Below are 23,838 nucleotides of genomic sequence, written 5' to 3' on the forward strand. Positions count from 1 at the left end.
CGCCTTGATTTTGGATCCTTCCAATGCCCCGGGTCGCCTAAATGCCATGACAACTATGTCTGGTAGGATATTCTGATGCTGACTGGGCTGGTGCAGATGGTGACAAGAGATCTACTACAGGTTTTTGCACATTTTTTGGTGATAATCTAGTTACGTGGTGCAGCAAGAAGCAGACTATTGTAGCTTCAGCCTCACGATTTGAACTCAAGACCCTACTTAATGAAAGCAATATTAAACCGAATAATCAACTGCAATTATAGAATAAATTCTCTGAAACTGATTCCAGCGGTAGACTAGAACTCAGATGATTTCAGATTTGGTTCTCATGACAGGAGGATTATTAGGAAGCCAAACTGATGGTGCTAGGTCACCTATGGAAGAATGACTTACACCCAAAATACTAGGTCGAATGGATCGATGATAAAGGAGATCGATCAATTGTATATGGGCAGAAACTATCACCCAGACAGAGTAACAGTAACAAAACAGAAAATATTAAAGAAGAAAAATATAATTTAATATAAGGAGAGGGGGAGGAGGAGAGATGGACCATACCTGAGATCAAACAAAATTGGAGGGGAGAACAGGAGGAAGAAGAAAGCAATCGACCAACCTAGTTGCACACAACTACACAGCTGTGAGGCTAACCCAACTCAAATTTCCATTAGGACAAAGAGGAGCAAAGAAAAGACTTACAAGAGACTAGTCAACAGGGTAAGGTCCACACACAGATCCACTTTTAATTAGATCTTTCTAAAAATCTGCCTACCAATAGCATTACTTTGGTGAGAAACTTCTTCCTACATTAATTCATGTAACAAAGTACAAGCCCCAACTCTTGCAAATCTTCAACTGAAATAACAAGCATTGATTTAACAAAGTGAATCTTCAATGAAAGTTTAGATACACTTCATCACTCCCTTCCTAGGTGTCCAGTCGGTTTTTTTAGGCATGGACGACGTACCGGCTTGGTGGAGTCTTTAAAGGCAGTCGCCTTGGTTCTCTGGGTGACGCCTAGGCATCGCCTTGAGCGCCTTGGGGCTCCTTTATGGCTAGGCGGTCACTTTGTTATGTTTTAAATAAACATAATAACATATGCTATTTAGTTTCACATCTAAAACTTTGAATATAATAGAAATGGCACAGCAAAAAAATAAGTCAATCATAATTTCCATTGCATTTCTTTGAGATGGAGATACAGACAGGGATATATAACTTGAGTAATAGTGATAACCCACCGAAGCTCACAAACGGAGGTGAGTAACAATATTATCCATAAAAGATAATGTACACAACTTTATCAATTTACTTTTGCAATAATACAAGGAGAAATCAGCAATGAAGAAAAATCATTTTCTTTAATTAGTGCATAAGATACAATCATAAGGGGTCATCCTTCCATGGGAAAATATCATGAACTGGAGAAGAATCAAAGTTCCCTTTTAGCTCACTGGACTCAATGAGCATTAACACAACATCTCGCATTGTTGGGCGGTCGAAAGGCGAGGTACTCGTGCAGAGTAAAGCAATTTTTAAGACAGTAATCATGTGATCAACAGTAGTCTTGTCTTCCAAATTTACACGAGCATCAAGTATGCCAGATGTCAAAGAATGGTTCTGAATATAATTTCTTACCCATGTAACAAGGTCACCTCCTTGGTCTAGCGGTTGTACCGGTGTTCTGCCAGTGAGCAACTCCAATAGAACAACCCCGTAACTATAAATGTCACATTTTTCTGTAACTTTCATGGTGTATGCATATTCTGACACAAACAAGTCAAAATATCCATCAATTACAAGGCCTGAATTTTGATTGTGTTTCTAAATAGAACAAACAAATGTGTAAAACTTGGCTGAAAAACACAAACTTTTAGCCTGATTGTATGAGAGAACAGCAGAGAAAACAAAAGCAATCTCAAATGTTTTCCACCATGTGCCAAAAGAAGATATAAAAATAGCACTGTTCAATCTCTACAATATGTCTAGGCAAAAACTACCAATTGAATTTTGCAAAGATCAGATATGAGTTGAGGATCCAATTTTCAAACTTGGATCTTAACAATGAAGGATACACCAGGGAAGACTACCCTCTCCAAAAGTAGTCACTCAAGCTAGTTTATAAAAGGGTAAATTACACGTCACCCCCTGGTTTTCAAACGAAACTCAAATCACCCCCTGGTTTTTGAAAATACTCATCCGTCCCCCTCTACAGTAACGGTGTTAGTCTGCTGTTAGTTATTGGTGTGAAAGGACTATTTTACCCTTGTACTAAAACATTAGAATTAAATTTACAATACTACTCTTCCTTCATCTTCAACCTAAAATACCCCACCCCTTTCCTGCACCCAGAAATCAGCAAAACTGAGATTTCGCTTTAAACCCTATTCGATTCTCGTTTTGTTTTTGGGTTCTCTTCTCTCAATTAGTGAGTGTTTTCAGTTTCAGAAGCAGATTCAGAAATGGTGAGCGGCAAAACCACAAAGGGAGCAGGAGGCAAACGAGGTGGTGACAGGAAGAAGGCAGTTTCGAAGTCCATTAAAGCCGGACTGCAATTCCCGGTCGGTCGTTTTGCCCATTTCTTGAGAAAGGTAGCTATGCACAGACGGTTGGAACCAGTGCTCCCATCTACCTCGCTGCCGTTCTCGAGTATCTAGCCGCTGAGGTTCTGGAATTGGCTGGGAATGCAGCAAGAGATAACAAGAAGACTAGGATCATACCAACACATCTGCTGCTCGCTGTGAGGAACGACGAGGAACTTGGGAGATTGCTCGGTGGGGTCACCATTGGTAGCGGTGGTGTTCTTCCCAATATCCATACTATTTTGTTGCCCAAGAAGACTGAGAAGAGCGAAAAGAGTGAGAAGGCTTCTCAATCCAAATCTCCCAAGAAGGTCGCTGCTTAGAGTTTAGAAAGTTAAGCCAGCATAGCTTAGATATTACGTTCTGTAATCAGAAATGTTTTTATTTTGTTAATGGAAAATCAGATCTTTTGCTAAAAAAAAAAAAGGCCCATGCTCTCTAGATCTCTCTCCGTCGTCTTCTTCCTCACAATCTAAACCTTCTCTCTCTTGCATCTTCTTCTTCTCAGAGAATTTTCTGTTGCCCTGTTCTGGACGGTAGTACCAGCCCCAACTTCTGGTTCGATCTCTTCTCTCAAAAGCCCTTGTGCTTCAGGCTTTAGGGTTAAGACTCCCCCACCTTAGGGCGATTCAATCTTCCTAGCTCAGATCCGAAAGCCCAGTGCTATCTTGAGATTGGGTTACAGGTGTGAGGAAGAGGATGAATTTGGGGTTTTTAGTTACAAGGGTAAAATCATAAATCAACACTGATCAAGGGTAGTTTAGGGACTTAAATTTATTTAACTGGCTGACATCATCACTTAACAGCATTAAACTAACGGTAACGACTAATTTGTCATATTGGGGTCTAATACAGGGGATGATTTGAGTATTTTAAAAAACCAGGGGTCACATGTAATTTACCCTTTATAAAACCTGTTTCCAAACCCTACTTTAGCAGTGTTAAAAATTATGTGTCACAGGGGTTTTCTGTAATTATTTTTTCATTCAGGGTCCTGTGAGTAAATACACATAAGTCAGAAGCTTTCTAGTAATTTACTGAATTTTTACCTAATCTTATATATAGTCTTAAGCAGCCGATTAGAGTATTTTCTTCCCTAATCGTCCTGATCTCTTCTCCTCTCTATTTTCTTCTCTTGTTTTTTTTCTCAAAATACTGTTAATATTGTTCTAATTCTGTTACAAGCCATCAGTCGAAACTTTTCAAGAATTAATTTTAAGACCCAAGACGTTTTATTTGAGTTTGTGCAGCCAACCCTTAGCCAAACCGATTTGGCATTAGGGTTTTCTTTTGACTTCTTTCAGACCAGGGGAGAGAATTCCTACCATGTCCTCATACCCCTTAACTGGCCCTACCTATGAACTGTGTATATCAACTCTTCTCCAAAACCTTGCTTGGTGGATGATTCTGGGTTGCTGGTCCCGCATCTTTGTAACAAGTAAACACATGATAATAATATCTCTCAACAATTATTCTTTTTCTATTTATCAAATATATTAAAGGTCCATCGATAACCATGCCCTGATTACACATATTTAAGTCAAGTATTTGATATGTCCTTATAAGCATTTTTTTAGGATTTCTCTCAAAATCTCAATTAAGGTAATTAAGTCTCATAATAAATTTTGACAATAGACCCCAATGCTATAGATCCACAATGTTACATCCATCTCATGTTTGTATCCCTCATTCCACTCATGGCTTCGTCGTTTAGGGGTAACGAGTGGAACTTCAATAAATAGAAAAGAAATAAACTTACGAATTTTTAGTTTTTTTATTTTTTTTATAGGTAACTTATGGTTTTTGATACATCATAGACAAATAGGTAATGACCCTATGGCTATAGATAATTAGATGTCATTTCCTCATGACACTTATATGATAGATACAACATGTGATGAAATCTTATATCATGAGGGTAGGAGAATTGCAGCAGAAGCAAAAAGGTATTAAAGGATTAGCATGAATGGGGACGGTCATAAGAGGTCCTCATTGTTCCACCCCATGCACAAAGGGATGGACATAGGCACATTCAGAAACCCTAAAAGCTATAAAGAAATATAGGCACGTCTGCATATATATGACATAGAGAAACCCTAAAAGCTATAAAGAAACATAGGCACGTCTTATGTCCAACCCCCTGCCCCCCCCCCCCCCCCTAAAAAAGAAGTGATAGGCAGTAGCTTAGTTGTGACTATAACTATGGCATTGCTTCATGTTTATGCAACATATTCAACATGATAAATCAGAGAAGAGATATGTACAATGTGCCCAGAGAAAGAGAATCGCTCTCCTGCCTTCCCTCTATGTTTCTCAGTCTTACTTTTTATTCTTAAAGTAAAAAATGTGTGGAGCATCCAGCAGTATCCACCATAGTTGTCAAGGTGTCGCCTACGCATCCAGGCCCCCGTCCAATGCCTTGGGTTGCCTAGATGCCGTGCCAACTATGGTATCCAGACAACCAGAAAATGACAAATAGGGACCATTTTTGTCACATATTTCACAGAAGAAAATTTACAACCGAGGTGAATACTGCTTGTGTTCCCATGAATTCTGTTCGAGAGGACACCATGAATTAGCTTTTAACGAATATAATTCATGAGATTGCTCTAGAGTATCCAGCAGATCCGAAGTATTATTGATGAAGGATCGATCAGATCTGACGGATATGATTGGCCTGCGAATAATGGGCCCATTAATAAAATAGAAGAGAGATATCCCGATCTGACAGCCAGATCTAACGGCCAGATTTTGACTAATGGTTGATATGGCCAGATCTAAATCTAAACCTAATGGTTCAGAATTAAAGCAATAATGATCAGATCTAAATAATTAATTTTAAGAACAAAAAATCAGAAAAACAACCAATATATGAAAGCAATGGGGTGAAGTTGAGTGGAGAGAGAGGGACTAGTCGATGGGTAGGAAAAATAGGATACTAACAAATCTGATGTTAGGAATTTTCAGACAAGAACTTCAATTGGTATGTGGGAGAGGAAATATAGGATCCAAAAACAGAAATTGGTTACAGAAAGAACGAAGAAATAAAGACTATAAAGGACAGAAGAAATAGGAAGGAGAGAGAGATCTCACAATGATGAGAGAGGATCTTCTAACCTAAAATTAGGCTAGCTGATAGAAGAAGAGAGAGAGAGAGAGAAGACTGCTTGCAAGTTTAATAACTAACCACACACACACACATATATATATATATATATATGGGAAGCAGTTTTCTGTCCAGGAATGTAGCCTACGCCAGCACTCCCATGTGTCTATCTCTCTCCTACTTAAAACAAGGGGTCAGAGCTGTCTTTTCATATGGGGAGGAAAGAGATAGACTCATGGGAGTGCTGGTGTAGGCCACACTCTACACCAGCACTCCCGGACAGAGTTCTTTTTCCCTATATATATATCTATATAGAAAACAGGAAAAAATCTCCTAGATCAACTTAAACTATTAATAAAATACCTAGACTTCGCTAACTAGGACTCTTGGACAGATAAGGACTATAATTTTAGATTGCCTAAACAAACTCATAGACTAACAACCATAGTTGTCAAGGTGACACCTAGGCGTCTAGGCAGAATTTTTGGGGTCTAGGCGACTATCGCCTTAGTGGGTATCGAACCAGGTATGGCCCTTATTTACGCCAAATGTTATTTCATTTACTTAAAATATTATTCATAAATAAACAAAGACCCCCTATTTGAATCCAATAAAAATAATTTAAAAAAATAAAATTCCAAAAGGATAAAATGTCAACCCCCCCAGATCAAGAACAAAAACTGGATTTTTAGCGGTAGGTGAAATTTTCAACTTTCTAATGCTGGGGTTTTTCTCAAATCTAAAAATTTCATAAATCTTGATATGGTAAAACATTGCTAAAAACCAAAAGAGCGGTAATATATTCATTTGTTTTGATATCTAAAAAAAATATTTTCATTTAGAACGATTTTGACAGCATTCAAGCACACCAAATAAGGTTTGACCAGGACATAACTCCTTCAATATAAATCAGATTTAAGCAATGTTGGATTTGTTGGAAAGCTGGTTTTGTGCTCTACCTAATACAACAAGTCTCATGTAAAAATAAAATCATTTGACCAATCAAACTTCTTAGAGAACAAGAACATTTCTCTAAATTGAGGGCAGTTTAATTACTTATAGATAAGATCATATTTTCTAAGACCAGTACAAACCAAATGTGAGACTAGGTATACCATGCAATGACCATCAATTCCAAGAACAATATAAACCAAATGTATATTTTGATTGTTTCAAACTTCCAATAGCTTGCTTATTCAATTATGTTGTCTTCTAGTTCATGTTGACTTTTTATGCCTTGATGTCGCTTAATATTGATTTTTAACGACTTCATGTGATTTAATGTTGAATTTTTTACGACTTGATGTGACTTAATGTTGATTTTTGATGACTTGATGTGGCTTAATGTTGATTTTTGATGATATAAGGTATATATTATAGCATACTAAATAATGTTAGAAAAGAGGGGAAATAAATTCTCATTGCCCGGCGGCCCTCATGAAAATCGACCTCCACAAGGCGTTTGATTCCCTTCGTTGGGATTTTATTTGTGATGTGCTCGCCCAAATGGGCTTCCCCCCCTGCTTTTGTCCGTTGGATTTATGCCTGCATCTCCTCCCCCTCCTTCTCTGTCCTCGTCAACGGCTCCCCGGCCGGTTTCTTTCATACCAAAGTGGGCATCCGTCAAGGCTGCCCCCAGTCGCCTTTCTTGTTCTCCCTGGCTCTGGAAGTCCTCTCTAGAAGCCTTCAATCCAAAACTGATCTTCACCTCATCTCCCCTATTCCCAAATGCAAGCATATAAATCTCACCCATCTGGCCTTTGCAGATGATCTGATGATCTTTTCTAAGGCCAACCCTTCCTCTATCTCTGCTATCATGGACTCCCTCCACCTCTTTGAATCCCTTTCGGGTCTTCGCATCAATCTCCTCAAATCCAAAATCTTCCTCACTGGCATCCCCAAGTCGGTTAAAGATTCTCTCCTACACCTGACTGGGTTTTCCATTGGCTCCCTCCCTGTTAAATATCTCGGCCTCCCCCTTATCCCTGCAAGGTTGTCCAGCCACCACTGCGCTCCCATGCTTGACAATATTCGCAAGAGGCTCCAACTTTGGAAGGGCAAACTCCTATCCTATGTTGGCAAACTGGAATGTATCAAATCGGTCCTCTAAGCCTCTTACATCTATTGGAGTGGCATCTTCTGTATCCCTAAAGCCACCATCAAGGCAATAGAGTGTCTCTGCTGTGCCTTTCTCTGGAAAGGGTCTGATTCTTCCAAATTCCTCCATCCTTCTAGCTGGAAATCCATCTGCCTTCCCAAATCCGAAAGAGGTCTAGGCATCCGTCGCATTCGTGATTCCAACACCGCAGGCATCCTTAAGCTAATTTGGAAAATCTCTTCCTGCCAAGAGTCCATCTGGGTAAATTGGGTCTACTCCCATCTTCTCAAATCGGATTCCATTTGGACTGTCAAAATTCCCACAGACTGCTTCTGGATCTGGCGTAAAATCCTCCTTCTTTGGCCTCTCACCCTCCGTGGCACTTCTGCTTCCATTGTTGATGGCTCCTCCATCTCCCTCTGGCTTGACCCTTGGCACTCACTTGGGATCCTCTACAATCTCCTCGGGCCCAGGGCGGTTTACTCTTCTAGTCTTCCAAAACCCTCTCCCCTTTCCAGCCTCATTGCCTCTAGTTCCTGGTCCCCTCCCGCATCTCTCAACCCCTCTATTCTTCCCCTGATTTGGCAGTATCTCCTCCCCTCCCCCCTCCCTCCCCCCCTTAGTTGATAAGGTTATTTGGCTCCCTTCCCCCAACGGTATTTTCTCCTCCAGATCAGCCTGGAACTTTGTTCGAGACCCCAGCCCTATCGTCCCCTGGCACAAGCTTATCTGGTTCAAGGGCCATATCCCTCGCCATAGTTTCATCGCCTGGAGATCCTTTAGACTTTACCTCCCTACCCAAGCCTTCCTGTTACACCGCAACATCCCTGTTTCCCCTTCCTGCACCCTCTGTTGGAATGGTACTAAGGACATAGCCCACCTTTTCTTTGCTTGCCCCTTCTCCTGTACCATCTAGAAAAGAGCTCTTACCTCCATTTGGCCCAGAAGTAGGAGACACTTGGACTTTGATCGGGAATGGCCCTAGTTGAATAAAGCATTTCTAGGAAATTCGGTCTGTGACACTATCGGCAAGCTGGTCTTTTGTGCTGCTATCTATCATATTTGGATGGAGCGGAACCTTAGGAGATGGACTTCCAACTCTCGATCTTTTGATCTGATTTGGAAAGCCATCTTCTTTGACGTTTCTTCTAAGATCAGATGCGACCATCTTGATCGGGTTTTGGATTCCCCAAGAACAGGCATATTGTTGTCTCCTGGGGTATAGATTTGTCTATTTTGCGATTCCCCACCCCCCTCTGCGTAGGCTGGGTTGCTTGCTCTTTTCTCCCCCCCCCCCCCCCTTCCCTCCTTCTTTGTACATTCCCCTCCCCCTTTTTTTCTCCCTGCCCCCTCCTGGGGTAAGGTAATATAGTTATTCATCCAAAAAAAAAAAAAACACTTGAGCGCCTTGATTGCCTAGGCGGGCGCCTTGTCGCCTTGCTGCCTTGACAACTATCTAACAACTAGTCTCCTAACCAACTGACAACACCAGACTCACCAAAATAAAATACTAATTTCGTGTACCCATAAAACCCTCATTTTTTGGCTTTATATTTCAGTCCAATACAATAATAAAACCAAAAACTAAGGCCCAACCCAAACTACTACTAAAACCTGGCCCAAATTTAAACCAAGCCTGCATTAACTATTATTCTGGAGTATTATTGAAGTTTGGTGCTGACAGGCAAGCATGAAATTATACTAATCTGTATACATTTCAAGCGCGTTTGATCCATCTTGTCAACTGACTTATTCTCGGATGACACTGGCAGTACAGGGGATGAGTGCTCTTGCCAAACTATGGTTTGTAAAAAGAAATACAAGGAGACAAGAAAAGGAATGTAGAATGCTTTTGTGAGTTTTAGTTGAACAGTGAAAAAAATTTAGCAATTCTGGAACATGCTGTTCTCATAAAAACAGAGAATAAAATTACTAGGGGCAATGTAATCGTATCATTCTATCTTAACAGACATTGATTTGAATATAATTTATTATATCCCAAAAAAAAAAAAATCAGTCAATGTTAAATTTAGGTTCCCTATGCAGATATGCCAAACTCAGGCAATGTATTAAGGCTATAAAGTAAATGGCTTCAGAGAGAATGCAGTGTGCATGTGTGTGTGTGAGAGAGAGAGAAGCATACCAGGGGCAATATAACCATACGATCCTGCAACTGCAGACATTGTTTTGGATTGTGGCAGGTCGATCACCTTAGCCAATCCAAAATCCCCAACATGAGCTTCGAAGCAATCATCAAGTAAAATGTTGTTGGACTTTATGTCTCGGTGAACAATCTTAGGTTTACAATCATGATGTAAGTAAGCAAGACCCTGAGCAGCTCCAAGAGCAATCATGAACCGTGTCTGCCAGTCCAGGCCACAAGATTCCCCATGAAGCAATTCACCCAAGCTGCCCTTAGCCATGTACTCATAGAGAAGAAGATTAGAACCCTGGAGATAGCAGAAACCATACAACTTCACAATATTTCGATGCCTAACCTTTCCCAGTGTTAAAATCTCAGCACGGAAGCTGTTGTCGACATTGCTTCCCTCTCTATTAGATGCAAGCTTCTTCACAGCAATTATCTGTCCAGATGGCATAACAGTCCTATACACTGTTCCACAAGCCCCCCTTCCAATAATAAAACTGTCATCAAAGTTATTTGTAGCTTCAAGCAGATCTTGGAAAGTGAACCCTTCCTTTGGGGAAAAGTATATGTCTGAATCAGGAGAAGATGGTTGTTTATCTTGACAAGGAGCAATGCTCTCAACTGGACCCCTCATGAAGTATACAATAATAACAATTAGGATGAGAGAAACCCCACCCACAACCGCTGCAATTATTGCAATAATTTTGGCCACATGGGCATCTACCCCTTTTGATGTTGATTGGAAAGAGGGAGAAGACGGAAAACAGAAGTCACCAAGAGGCCCCCCACATAGCCCTTTGTTGCCAATGAAGTTGCTGACATCCATGTTCTTGAACAGTGGAATAGAAGGTATAGTCCCAGTTAGGTCATTGTAAGAAATATTGCACCCTAGTAAACTAGAAAGGTTTTCAAATGTGTCAGGAAGTTCACCAGTCAACTGATTGTCGTTCAGGAGGAGGAATTCCAGTAAAATCAGATTCCCAAGCTCTGGTGGTATTGTCCCAGAAAGATTATTGTAACTAAGATTCAGAGCAATCTGCAAGCTTGAAAGTGCACCAAATTCTGGTGGTATCCCACCGGAAAATGTGTTACCACCCATTTGCAACTCAGTCAGGTGGGATAGATTCCCCAATGCTGCAGGAATATTCCCTGAAAGTTTATTGTCTGACAGCTTGAGAATTTCCAACTGTGAAAGGGTTCCAAGTTCATATGGTAGAGAACCTACAAAGCTGTTCTGGCTTAGATCAAGTCTTTGAAGCATTTTACAATTGACTATTTCCGGCGGAATTCGTCCAGTGAACATATTTGATGAGATATTAAAGATAACCAACTGAGAAAGATTACCTATCTCCCTTGGCAACTCAGATGTGAAGTAATTATCAGATAAGTGAAGTCTTTGCAATGTTTTGCAGTCCCCAATTTCAGGAGGAATAGGCCCACTAAACCTATTAGAGTCCAATTCAACAGCAGAGAGATTGACCAATTTACATAAATCAGAAGGAAAACTCCCTCTAAACTTGTTTCCAGTAAGGCGAAGTTGCACCAATGATTTGCAGTTTGTAACTCCGGTAGGGATATTTCCAGTCAGCATATTTGTACCTAGATTCAACAAAATCAGGTTAGAATGTCTACAAAGATGACGAGGTATTCGTCCAGTTAGCTGGTTATCTGAAAAATCAACCACCCAAAGTCGGCTATAAACTCCAAGCCCTTGAGGAATGCCACCACTCAACAAGTTGTCAAAGAGCTGCAACTGGAGTAGTTCAGTCAAATATTGAAATCCAACAGGAACAGGACCTGAGAGGTTATTAATAGAGAGATCAAGCTTAGTCAAATTCACCAAGCTGCTAAGCTTGTCAGGGATAACACCTGTAAGCTGGTTCTGGAAGAGGTAAAGTAAGCATAAACCCTTTATCTTGCTGAACTCAATTGGTATCTCCCCTGCCAAATAATTCTCTGAGAAGTCGATTTCTGTTGCCAAAGAAAGATTGCCAACCTCCTTCGGGATTGTCCCATTCAACCCATTCCTGTAGATGTATAATCTCTCCAGAAATTTCAGGTTTCCAATTTCAACAGGGATTTCACCCACAAGCTCATTTGCATACAGAGCAAGAGTCCTGAGGTTTGTACAGTTTCCAAGCTCCTTTGGAATAACCCCAGACAGCTGATTGTCCCAAAGGATCAGATCAGTCAAGTTCCCAAGCATTCCAATCCCTTTGGGTATTTCACCTCCTAAAGAATTTTGGGCAAGACCCAGTACTTCCAAGCTCTCACATCCGCTAATCTCTGCTGGTAGGCTTCCAGAAATTGCATTCTGACCTGCTCGAAAAATTCTCAATCTCTTCAGATTCCCAAGTGAATGAGGCAATGAGCCTGTCAGATTGTTAGTGAATGCTACAAATTCTTCCAAGGAAGAAAGGTTCCCAAGCGCTTCTGGAGAAGGTCCGGAGAGTTTGTTATTACATATATTTAAAGTTACTAAATTAGATAGACTACCGAATTCAACTGGAATAGGGCCTTCAAACTGATTGTTGTTCAGATAAAGAACCTGCAACATTGAACAGTTACCAATCTCCTTGGGCATGCTCCCAGAGAACTGATTAAACGACACATCTAGGTGAATCAAGTGGACCAAACCACCAATACTCGATGATAGGCTACCTGAGAGATTCATGGAATTTAGATCGAGGGACCATACAACTGGATCGTAATCAAGTGTGCAATTCACACCCCTCCATCCACATGGCGTCTGATCACCAGAATTCCAATTAGCCAGATAATTGAAGTCATCATGAAGGCTACTCTTCAGTGACAGGAGGAGTTGTCCCTCCGTGTTTAACCCTTCGGAACCAGAAGGCAGGAGAAGAGCTAACAGTACAACAAAACCAGTAAACCCCACAACCAAGACTCTCTCTAAGTCATAGACCCACAGCATTATAATCGTCGGTTTCAAAGTAAAACAATAACCGAAAACAATGAGCTGCAACAAGCCTAGTTGATGGAGACTACGCGCCTACTACAACAGCACACTTCGTATTGGAAGAAAACACCCATCATTGATTGATCTCCTTCTGCTTCAATTGAAGTTATTTTTCAAAAGAAGTGTTAAAGTTCTGCTCTTGTTTTTTTTTTTAACTGAAAAGAGTTCTTCAAGGCCGAATGAAATCAAATCACTTAAGAGACAGAAAAGAAAAGTTCAATCTTTCAAAGGACGCAACAGAGCCAGTTTACATACCTATTGAGCCCAAAACTCATCAAAGAACAGCCCAGAGAAACTCTCCCACATCGAACTGCTCCAGAGATCAAAACCATGAAAATCACGACCAAAAGAAGACGAAATGAGGAGACCCAATTGGCCTTTCTCCAAATAGATCTCCAATACAATGAAAGATGTGATTTCCCGGCAAACTTTGTGGAGCAAAATCTACCTTTTCCAGGGACAAACTCAAGCATCGAATCCAACTTGAAATTTTCGTTTCCTTTCTCAGTAAGAAATTCAGTGCAATGAATCACAGCTCTTTGCCTTCCCTCTCTCGTAATCTCTTAATCACCAAAAGAGTAAATGAACACACAAACCCAGGTGAGGTCCTCCTTATCGGCAGAAGAAATGATTTTCTTTGAATATTTTGTTTGAATACAGAGACAGGCAAGGAAGGTAACTGAAACTCTCTCTAATGGCTGACAAAGCATGCTTTCCACCCTTCTAATGAGTAAAATGACTCTCTACCTTCCTCCTATCTAAAGCTATTTTCTATTCTCTTAACCAAAAAAAAAAGAAGCTATTTTCTATTCTCCAGTGCTTCCAAAAGGTCAGAGTTTCTTGAAAAGAAGTCCTTTTCACGGGAAACTCGATCTGAGTATTCAATATTCTCTTCCACATGCATCTCCCATAGTCATGGTGTGAGGTGTGTGAGATGTGGGGCCGGTGGGCCCATTCTCTACGCAAGGCCCACAAACAATTGTCCAAATCGTTTGCACTAGATCAATGGCGAAGTTTAAGACTAATAAAAAGCATCTCTTATTTCTTGCAAGTCCCAGTCTTTGAATCTTGAGGACTCCAGTGATTTTCCCTAAGATCACATGATCTGGTATGGGGCCCACATGTATGGCCGGGATTTCATGTATCATCTTTTAATTCACCCATGAAAGGGGAAGATGCCACTTCTTCAGGGATATGTTGCTTATTAAAGAGATGGAACAAAGTTTGCTGTAGGAGCGTGGTTCCTGCACCAGCACCTATAAAATGACCTCCTTGTCCCATGAATTGAACCAAAAGGAAGGATTGATTGATTCTCATGCAGGCGCAGGAGCCATGCTCTCGGATAGAGAACACTTCTCATAGGATTGAACAAAAAAGATTGTCTAAGGATTTTAGCACTCATAATTTTTTTTTTTATAATCTTTAGTTTATTCTTAAAAATTCCTTTTAAATCGGGGATAGAAAAGGGTTTTTAATATAATTTAAAAGTAACATATCAATATGTCATTATCTTTGTACAATTTTTAAGTACATAATTGTATATTTGAAATGAAAAGATTTATCCTTGTTAAAAGAAAACATGTCTTATATTAAATTATGCATCTTGTTGTCATCAAATAGGTAAACTAAAAAGTTGTAACTTTACAGTTTTGTCCATTGTTTTATTCTCAAAAGTTATTTGATGTACAGTTTGGATCATCGCCAGCACATCAGTGAATGCAGTGAGCATTGGATGGTTGGAGCTGTCTGACGTGTGCCCCAAGGACAGCTCCAATCGTTCGATACACACTGGACTCACTGGTGCGCTGGAGAGGGTTTTTGCTGATTAATGTATGGGGTTTTTTTTCATTTCACTTTGAAAATGACATAATGATAAGTTACTATCAACTTATTTTGAAAACCTTTTTTTTATTAATGACTAAAATAATTTTTAAAAATAAGATAAATGGCAAAAAAGTAAAATTACAATCTTGTTGTAACCAACCCTGATTACAACAAGATTTTTCCTATATTAAAAGGGAAAAAGTAAAACTATATATTATTTAACACCTTAAGGGTTGTCAATAAAAAAATTCCCTTATTAGAAGGTCTTGTCATTGAGTGTAACTGGAAATACATGCCATCTTTTATTGTTCATTTATTTTTGGTAGATTTTTCAACTCCATGCAAAAGTGCCTAATGGATGAAGTATTATAAGCAAAGTATTCAAAGATATAAGGGTTTTCTAGGACCCTCAGCTTTTAAATATGGGAAGAATGATGAAAATTAAGAAGAGAGATCATGATCTAATATTTCTAATCCAGTCACTTATTGGGATTTAAAAATTTTTCCTCCCCAGTTTGTCAATGATTCTGTTTGAATCAGGTTCTTGTAGATTTTTCCTAGGAAAATATGAAGTCACACACACACACTCTCCCTCTCTCTCTCTCTCTTTCTCTCTCTCATGGTGTTGTTTGTGAAACTTGGGCTCTAGCTAGGTCTAGGCAAAGGATTTAAAATATAGGGGAGCATTCTCTGTAGGGAGTGCGGCCCTTGTGTGCACGGGAGGTCAATGAGAGCGTTGTTGGACGCATCATGGTGGTGGGATTTTCCCCCAATTGGATCTAGGTGTCGACAGTATATTCTCAAAGAGAGAACTTTTCTTCTCAAAATATATATAATATAGAGAAAAAGAATCATGCCTGGGAGTGGTTTATATCAATAATCTCGAGTCTATCTATTTCTTTCTGTACAAGAAAAACATTTTTAGTTATCTTTTTGTTTTGAAGAGAAGAGATAGACACATGAAAGTACTAGTGTAGATCACACTCCCGGGCCATAAATATAAAATCTCAAGTTGACTCAGCTGAGTTTGGCTGATCCGGCTGGTGGCAAATAGGATGAATAGACCTACTAGCTAGCTAGAGCAGCCTAGAATAGAGAGATCTCATCGATCAGGTCTTTCACTGCAGTCTAGATAAGTGTAGTACTAGAAGAGCTTCTAGATCCAATATTTTCGCTAGTGGAAGTGGGTGGGTCTGTGGTGCGATGGTGATATGAGTGAAGGTGGAGGTGGATCATGGATGGATGAATAGGTCACCACCATTGGCGAATAAGTCACATCCATCCAATCTCGAGGGTTTCAAGTTTCAATCAAATGGAAGTACGTGGTCCCCCACTTTTGGGCAGTTTCTAGGAGAGATGATTAAATTAAAAAATTTGCCAACCATGTTTGACTAATATTTTAGAACCAGACACCAGAACCAAGTTCGTCAACTTAGCATTCAAGATCAATCTTCTTATGGGTAGTGAGTGGTGGTGGAGGTGGGCTTCTGTTGGGATTTGAAACGTGTTGCTGGGTATCTTTTTTGGTAATCATCCAGTCCCAATTCCCAATCCAATTTGTCTTCCAGTTTCCCAACTCTATATTTCTGTTGTTTTAAGATAATTATATTATAGGGAAAAGGGAACGCTAACCCATCTTACAGCGTGGCTTGTATCTACATCAGACATAGTCGTATGTGAAATGATCAGTGCACCCTAACTTCTTTTCATCTTTCAGGGGGTGTAGTTGGTCATTTCGTATGTGGCATTACAAACTTTAAACTCCTTACTATTGAGAGGTAAATTAAAACTACTAGCAATTTGTCGAACAATACGAAGGGCAGGATGTCCTAGCCTGTGATGCCACTGTTGCAGACTTGTACGTTCACCAATGAAAGCCTGGGACATTTTTATTTGTAGGTGTAGCAGCTTTATGGAGAGTGAACTGGTACAACCCATCCTTACTGATGCCCTGGAGTAGGCAGGTCCCCGTGCATCGATCCTTAACAAAAAAACGGTCAAGATGAAATTCAAACAAAACATTATTGTCTTTGGTAAACTGAGAAACAGATAATAAATTGCGTGTAATGTCAGGCACATGTAAAATACTTGGAAGCATCAAACTTTTGGATGGTGAGAAAATTTTAGAAGAGCCAGTGTGGAGTATTTTCAAACCTGTACCATTACCGACTTGAACTTGATCAGTGCCAGTGTAATCGGTGGATAAGCTCAGGTTATCCATGTCTGTAGTGATATGGTTCGTTGCACCAGAGTCAGGGAACCATGTATTGTCAGCAGCAGGAGTTCGGTAATAATCAACAGTGTTGGCAGCCGGTTGGGAATGGCCCGGACTGGATTGGAACGCATGATTGAAGCGTTGGCGACAGTCAAGGGCTTTGTGCCCAATACGATTGCAGACCTGGCACACAATCTGATTTTGAGAGGGAGGCTGAATTGCCACTCCCTGGTATTGCTAGCGTTGATTGCCACCTCTATAATTGCCGCGACCATTGCGGCCGCCCCGATAAGAGAACCGACCACCATGAGGAGCGTAGTTTCCACGGTTTGACCTCCCACCCTTATTATCGGTGGTTGTAACAGTGTTTGCAGTCATAGAAATTTCAGTGGCATGATCATCAAGTATTCTGAGTTCTTGAGTAAGTAACATACCACGTAAGTCGGCATAGGAAAGCTTATCTGTCCGAGTGGTGATAGAGGTAACGAAGTCTTTATATTCTGGCCCCAAACCACCGAGAGTGTAAAGACAGAGATCTTCATGGTCGATTGGTTTGCCGACGGCAACAAGCTGATCTGTGATTCCTTTGATCTTCAACAAATAATCCTGGATCGATGAGGAACCACGTTTCGTGGTTTGAAGTTGAAACCGAAGTTGCATGATTCGAGCGCTGGATACACTGTTATAGGAACTCTCCAACGTACTCCAGACGTCATGTGATGTGGCGCACCCTATGATCTGGGTGTGAACCGATTCAGTGAGAGAGGATATTAACCAGCTCATGACAAGCTGGTCTTGTCGTTACCAAGTGGAGTAAGCTGGATTGGCCAGCGGTGGATCTGTTGGAGAAGTATCGGCTGCCGGAGTGAGGAACTCAGGTGGGCAAGGTGTCAAACCAAGAACCAGGTTGTACAGATCATAGCCACGTAGAAGTGGGATGAACTGTGACCGCCATAACAGATAATTTGAATCTGTTAACTTGATGGTGATCGATTGATGCAGCGATGGGAACGTCGACGAAGATGACGAAGTAGAGCCAAGGGTGGGAAGGTTGCTGGCCGAGCCCAAGGATCCTTGGTCATCTGATACCATGTTTGAAGTTGAGGAAGAGAGAGCAAGAAGAGAAAGAAGAAGAAGACACAGAGAACGTTTTTAACGTGGTTCGGTTTCACTGGAAACCTACGTCCACACTACTTATATTTTCCACACTGTTTTAACCTTCACCTAGTATCTCTTTATATAGATGTTTAGAGATAGGTGTTTTGAAGTTACAGGGATTCTTCCAATTGGATGGATGATTACAATAGGATTCACAGCCTGATGTGCTTGAGTGAATCTCGTTACTTTCCTTGATCTTGGAGGAGTTTGAGTTTAACTCAATTGCTGTAGTGGCTTTGTATGCTGGTGTTGGAGTAGATACAATGGCTGAGGTGGCATTGTTATCCCATGAGCCTATATCACATGTAGATAGAATATTGGGTTTCACTAGATAAACCGTTGGAGCTGAAGGTCTATCCTTATCAATTGCAGCCATTGGAGATGAATTCCTATCCTTATCACTTACAGATACACATTGTGCTACGCAACTGGTTAGCGTTCTTTGTCCCTTACCCATGCGGCTGTGTTTGTGGCAACTATTTTAGAAAAAAAGAATATTGTTTGGCAACGTGGCTTTCACGCCCAGACACAGTCCAAGGCAAAATAACCATTGTGCCCCTCATGAAATATAATAATCTCCTTCCTATTGATGCTCCGATGCATGTTGTGATTGACCCCACGCCACACCACCACTATTAAGAATAATAACAAGGGCAAGGGTTGGGCATGCCACCAACTCTAGTAAAGCTAGTGGTTGTGCCCAATAGAGATGGTGGGATGAGGAGGGCAAGGGTCATTTCCACAGGTGTATGGACACAAGTTGGGCACAGTGCCGACGTGCCCAGCCATTCCCCTAATATAATTATGATAATAATATAATAATAGCTTTTGTTTCTTACATAGCCCACCTAGGAAGGGTTCCTTCCCCATCCCCCGTCCCCTAAAAAAGGGGAAAGAGAATGCTACCTGGGTCTGAGCGGTGTGCTGCCCCTACGTCCAAACACCAGGGCACATGAAATGACTGCCACACCCCAAAAACTTTCCACCTTTCCATGGGGTGCAGCGGTCATTTCATGCGTCCATGTGTCTGGGCGTAGGGGCAGCGCACCGTACGCACACATGTAGCGTTCTTTCTACCAAAAATATCTATCATATGATAGATTGGTTGAGTCCTAAATCTTGTAGATAATTAGACCTTAGGTTCCCTGCCATGCACACATCAAATTTTAATCTAAATGGAAATTTTCGAGTGGCTAAATAGAGCCTTGAAAAATCATGACTAGAGAAAAATGCAAAGTAACTGTCAGAGCATCAATAGACATGCATGGAAATACACTATGATGCATGCTAATACATGAGATGATATTTGATTGAATTTAGACTCTAAATTTGACATATTTAGGCCTTTTCTAGATATCTATACAATCGAAATTTCCACATTATCATTCCAGGTGGCAGAACTTGGTGTTGGACAAGACATACCTTCTACTCTTGCCAGACAAAATAATACAACAACTCATCCTTATGCCAACTAAATGTGGTCGGCTACATGGATATCTGCCCTCCAGTCAACACTATTCGAGGTCATACTTGATACAAGGCTTAAGTAATGCATGTCTTTCCTTACCACTTCTCTTAAGGTCATTTTAGGTCTGCCCTTGGCTCTTATAGTTCCTTCAATATGAATCAAATTACTCCTCCATACTGTAACATCCAAAGGCCTCCATTGAACATGGTCATGCCACCTCAAACGACTTTCTTATAGCTTATCATGCATTGAGGCTACTCCCAAACTAGCTCTAACATGATCATTCTTTATTCTCTTCTTCCTGATTTTTCCACTCATCCATTTCAACATCCTCATCTCCGCTACATTGAGTTTATCTATATGATGTATCTTAACTGCCCAACGTTCCACACCGTACATCATAGCCGTCGTATGACTGTCTGATAAAATTTTCCTTTAAATTTTAAAGGAATACTTCGATCACAACACTCTGGACGCACCTCTCCACTTCATCCATTCTATTTTAATTCTTTGTGAAATATCATCTTTTATGTCACCTTGTTTACTTATGATTGAGTTAAGATACCTAAAATAATCACTTTGTGAAATCTCTCTCTTATCAATTTTCACTACCTCATTATTCGTCCTAGTATAACCAAAATTATACAACATATACTCTGTCTTCATTCTACTTATCTTATAATCTTTTGATTCCAAAGTTGATCTTCATTACTCTAACTAATTGGCATTAATCTTTGTTTTTGCCTCACCCACCAAAACAATATCTTCAGCAAAAAACATACACCAAGGAATCTAATATTGAATGTCTCTGGTTAAATCATCCATGATAAGCGCAAACAAATAAAGGTTTAAAACTGATCATTGATGTAATCCAATTGTAATTGAGAATTCACTCTTGATCCCCCATAATTCTTATACTTGTCACTGCACCATCATATATATCTTTAATTATGTTCATATATTTACTTGAAACACTTATCTTCTCTAGTACTTGCCAAATTAACTCTCTAGAGACTCTGCCATAATTTTTTTATAAGTCAATAAGACCATATGGAGATCCTTCTTGCAATCTCTAAACATTTCCTCTCCTAATTAGGTAAATAGCTTCTGTTGTGAATCTTTCTTGCATAAAACCAAATTGGTTCTTTATAGTAGTAGTAATAATAATGATAATAATAATAATAATAGTAATAATAATAATAATAATAATAATAATAATAATAATAATAACTAATAATAATAATAATTATTATTATTATTATAATAAAGAATACCACACATTTCTTAGAAAGTAAGTGAAGAGTATATGTAGCTTTGTGACCGAAGATGACATCAATGTGACTTCATCCATGACCAATTACACGAGCCCTCTCCTAAAAAAATTAATGCCAACCACCAGAGCAAGCCATAGATCGGCAAAAGTTCATTTAGAACCATGCTTAAATGTATGATACACAAACTATCCAACCATATTTAAACCCATATAAACTTCTATATATATCAAAACCAATATTTTTTTTTTTAATGAATAAAAACCAATTTTTAAACCATAATCATAAAAATTATGGATAAATTAAAAGGACTTGGGCATGAACCACTAGTAGGATGCATTTATAATATATACAAGATATTATATATGATTTTTGAAAAATAGATCGAAAAGAAATATTGATTAAGAAAATTTCAAAGCACATGACACGTTTTAATGTCACATTTGGGCTAGCTAGGAGGTTTGATATGGCCTAGCTTATGGGGGACACTCATCATTCATCATTGTATATATAGAAACCTTGCAAGGGAAGTAAGTGTATGCTGACGACATCGCTTACATCTATATGATGGTATACTCCCCTATTCTCTTTGTTTATTATTATATGATTTCTTGATAATAATAATAAATAAAAAAGAAATCTTGCATGGATGGGTGTATAGTGTAGCCATTAAAAATGGATTAGAAAAGGGAGGAGGGAAAAGGAAGAGGACCGCATGTGTTGGATTTAATTGCTTATTGGGGTCCCACCATTCCTCTCATTCTCTCTCTAAAGTGCAACTTTTTTTTTTTTGGGTGCAATTCAAGGGACGATCGGCCATCAATTCCATCAGGGCCCCACTAAGAGACAAGGAGAGGACCCACAAGGGGTCAAATTTGGTTATATGGTACCCATAGGGTCCATTTCTTGGAAAACAAATAAATGCGAATTAGGTGTCGCTAAGGAAACTTGAACCACTGATCAAGCTCCTGACATAGATGTCCCAAGGGAGTAGCGAACCAACAGAGCAAGCCCTGGATCAACCTCTAAAATGCTATTCACATCTCATCTAGCTAGAGATCACAAAAAGGACTCTTGCAAGCTGGGACATGTTTCCCATTCATTCTTGATTTCTCCTCCATAAAATTCCCATTTTACCCTATTCATTCATTGATCCCATAAGGTCACTATCGGAAACCTTAGACCTCTTTCTAAGTGTGTATTTAAGGCATGAGGCTCCCGTGCATCATTGCAGGGTTTAGGGAGAGTCATAATATAAGTAATCTTGTCCCATTTTGTGGAGAGATTGTTTCTCGACTCAAACCTTTTGTTTTTTTTTTTTTAGTAGAAGTCTCGACTCAAACCCATGACCACTAAAATGTAATGGAGCAACTTTATCTTAAGAAAAATTTAAAAAAAAAAACTTTATCTTGAGCTCCACCATCTTTAGCCCTCTTTCTAAGGTTTAAAAACTTGAAATTGATATTGACTTGGTCTTCATCAATTTCAATTTGAATCATTCTGGAATTGGTTAGAAGGTAGTCATAAATTCATTCGACTACATTTTACTCTTGCTACATTACACAACACGAGTGAGAGGTTAAGTTGAATCAGACATGGTCAAGTGAAGTCGACTTCACAAGTGATTCAACATACCATATTGACATAATAAAGAAAAGGATATTGCCCGGCTCAAAAACTACTAGGTGCGCTAGTTTTACCCTTATTTGGTTTAGTAAAGAGGGTTGCCCTAAACGAATAAGGCCGGATTTCATCTTCAGTGCCCTAATTTACAATCAACCTGCGATTGAACTGGTCTTAAACCACCTCTGATTTACAACTAGCCTGTGGTCGAGCTACTCTCTCTCTCTCTCTCTCTCTCTCTGTCTCTTTCTCTCTCTCTCTCTATCTACATCCATATATCGTGGTCCCAACTCCCATGTAGATTTTGGGAGGCTTTTTGGCCAAGATGTTGATTGTGTAGACTGGTGTTGGGAGGTGGGGGATTATTTGCATTAATTACCTCAAGATTCGTCAAACATGGACTCTTATTTGGTCAATTAAATAGTTTTGAAGTTAAGTATATGTATGCGTGTATGACTATGACCTTTACGTATGATCTACTTACGTACATTAATGATTCATGATTATCTTAATAATAAGTTTATTAACTGTGGGCCGGCCACGGCCCACTACTGATGATTTCTTTAATTCAACGGGTAACTTAATTGGTTGTCTGAAATATTTGAAAGATTTTTTTGTATAAAAAAATGGTTATGTCGTTGAACAGTTTATGAAAATTGAAATGGGTGGGGTTCTTGGCATTCAAATCCACTGGCTTACCCAACTACTACACAGAGAGATTAATAAAATATAGAGAACGTGTCTGTTGTGAAGTATAACAAAAGTTTAGCGCATGTTACCCATGTTCATAGAGATGTTGGCCAACTTTTCTATCCAATTTTATACATTATTTATAGGGAAAGAGAACGTTACCTGGCACGTGCGATACGTTGCCCCTAGACCCAGCCACAAAGGTGAGCGAAATGACTGTCACGGTCTTAGGAAATTCTGTCTTCCATGGGAGCATGATGATCGTTTCGCTCACCCCTATATTTGAGTGCAGGGGGCAGCACACTACACACGTCCAAGTAGCATTCTTTCTTCCTTATTTGTATATGGAATAAGGGATAAAAAACACTAACCGATCACGCAGACACAGCCGTATGCAAAATAACCACCGCACCTCCTGAAATGCAGAAAGGACCAGCGGTGCACCGATCATTTCATGCATAGTTGCGTTTGGATGCAGATTACAAACTGCGCTATGCGACCGGTTAGCGTTCCTTTACCAATCGAATAAATTAAAGGTTTATAACTTTTCTAGAATATAGACACACGTTAATGATCTTCTTTAATTGATGAATTAAAAGTTGCTTGCTTTAGAAGGGTCGTCCCCTCCTCGTGAGTTGTGAGGAAATATATAGAAGCCCCCCTCTCATTTTGATCCC

General features: G+C 39.8%; 1 protein-coding gene and 1 pseudogene across 1 annotated transcript; one reads left to right on the forward strand and one right to left on the reverse strand.

Moving 5' to 3' along the window:
• Positions 1 to 1,275: 1,275 nt before the first annotated feature.
• Positions 1,276 to 13,519, reverse strand: LOC122668808 (probable leucine-rich repeat receptor-like protein kinase At5g63930). The gene is made up of 3 exons (XM_043865342.1): positions 12,978 to 13,519; positions 9,927 to 12,938; positions 1,276 to 1,763 (listed from the first exon to the last, which is right to left on the reverse strand). The coding sequence occupies exons 2-3, from the start codon at positions 12,865 to 12,867 to the stop codon at positions 1,381 to 1,383; spliced, it is 3,324 nt and encodes a 1,107-aa protein (XP_043721277.1). The 5' UTR covers positions 12,868 to 12,938; positions 12,978 to 13,519; the 3' UTR covers positions 1,276 to 1,380.
• Positions 2,353 to 2,974, forward strand: LOC122668809 (annotated as a pseudogene).
• Positions 13,520 to 23,838: the final 10,319 nt, after the last annotated feature.

This window comes from Telopea speciosissima, chromosome 7 (genome assembly GCF_018873765.1).
Source record: "Telopea speciosissima isolate NSW1024214 ecotype Mountain lineage chromosome 7, Tspe_v1, whole genome shotgun sequence".
Taxonomy (NCBI): domain Eukaryota; kingdom Viridiplantae; phylum Streptophyta; class Magnoliopsida; order Proteales; family Proteaceae; genus Telopea; species Telopea speciosissima.